Genomic DNA, 1,077 nt, shown 5'->3' on the forward strand with positions numbered 1-1,077 from the left:
GGCGGACGTGTGGGGCATTCGCGGCTAAGGTTGGCCTGGGCTGCCCACAAGTTGTAGCACGCGCGGTCGCCTCTTGTCATTCCATTATCGGCCATGGCTGTAGGAGTCTTCGGGAGAGTCGTTCGGTGGATCACGTTCTACGATGAGGTAAAGGAGAGAAATAGCAAGAAAGGAAGTGGAAAGACAAAGACAAAGAAGCAATCAAGCTGGGGGAGACCGCGTTTGGCTTCACAGTTGAGTTCTAATATAACCGTGCTATGGTTTTCCCAACCTGCTCTGAAACACCTTTTGTATTAACAGTGCAAAGACAGAAAACAACAATTATTTCATTCTTATTAATTACCCTAAACCCCGTGCTCCGCGAGGATCGAGAGATGAGAACCGTTCATTCCCTTATTTTAATCATTTCTCCCCATTCTCCCTTCCTCCCCCTTTCCTTCCATGAGAGTCGCTCACCCCTCCTCCGGCTCCCTTACGGGGGGCAAGTAAGGGAGTCACACTCTCTCACTAAGGAGGGTAAACGCGTTGCACTTAAAAATCAGATTGTTTCCGAACTGAACGACCCATTGCCGAACTTGCCAGAAGTTTCCTGAGGTGCACTACTTACTTCACAGGACATTCGCGGCTGAGGTGACCAGTCTGCCCACAGTTGTAGCATGCACGGTCGCCACCAGCACCACCCGCAGGTGCGTTGGGGCAGTCACGCGCAAGGTGACCTTCCTGCTGGCAGTGATAGCATGCCCCACGCACCGCACCACGGAAGCCACCAGCCGAGCGAGTAGGGCAGTCGCGGCTGATATGACCTGGCTGACCACAGTTGTAGCACGCACGGTCGCCACCAGCACCACCTGGCAGCCGTGTGGGGCATTCGCGGCTAAGGTGGCCAGTCTGACCACAGTTGTAGCACGCACGGTCGCCACCAGCACCACCTGGCGGACGTGTGGGGCATTCGCGGCTAAGGTGGCCTGGCTGCCCACAGTTGTAGCACGCGCGGTCGCCTCTTGTCATTCCATTATCGGCCATGGCTGTAGGAGTCTTCGGGAGAGTCGTTCGGTGGATCACGTTCTACGATGAGGT

General features: G+C 55.2%; 2 protein-coding genes across 2 annotated transcripts in view; both read right to left on the minus strand.

Moving 5' to 3' along the window:
* Positions 1-603: 603 nt before the first annotated feature.
* Tco025E_06913 (universal minicircle sequence binding protein (UMSBP)) lies at positions 604-1,023 on the minus strand (the record flags this gene model as incomplete). The annotated part of the gene is made up of 1 exon (XM_029373780.1): positions 604-1,023. One exon carries the CDS (start codon positions 1,021-1,023, stop codon positions 604-606), a length of 420 nt encoding a protein of 139 aa, XP_029226176.1.
* A 35-nt stretch (positions 1,024-1,058) lies between these two features.
* Tco025E_06914 (universal minicircle sequence binding protein (UMSBP)) overlaps positions 1,059-1,077 on the minus strand; it is a gene marked incomplete at both ends in the record, with an annotated part of 348 nt that continues 329 nt past the window's right edge. Inside the window, one exon of the mRNA XM_029373781.1 lies at positions 1,059-1,077. This exon is cut by the window's right edge and continues 329 nt beyond it. Within this exon, the coding sequence (XP_029226177.1) occupies positions 1,059-1,077 (19 nt within the window).

Source organism: Trypanosoma conorhini, assembly GCF_003719485.1.
Source record: "Trypanosoma conorhini strain 025E chromosome Unknown Tco_14.4_contig_00497, whole genome shotgun sequence".
NCBI lineage: Eukaryota > Euglenozoa > Kinetoplastea > Trypanosomatida > Trypanosomatidae > Trypanosoma > Trypanosoma conorhini.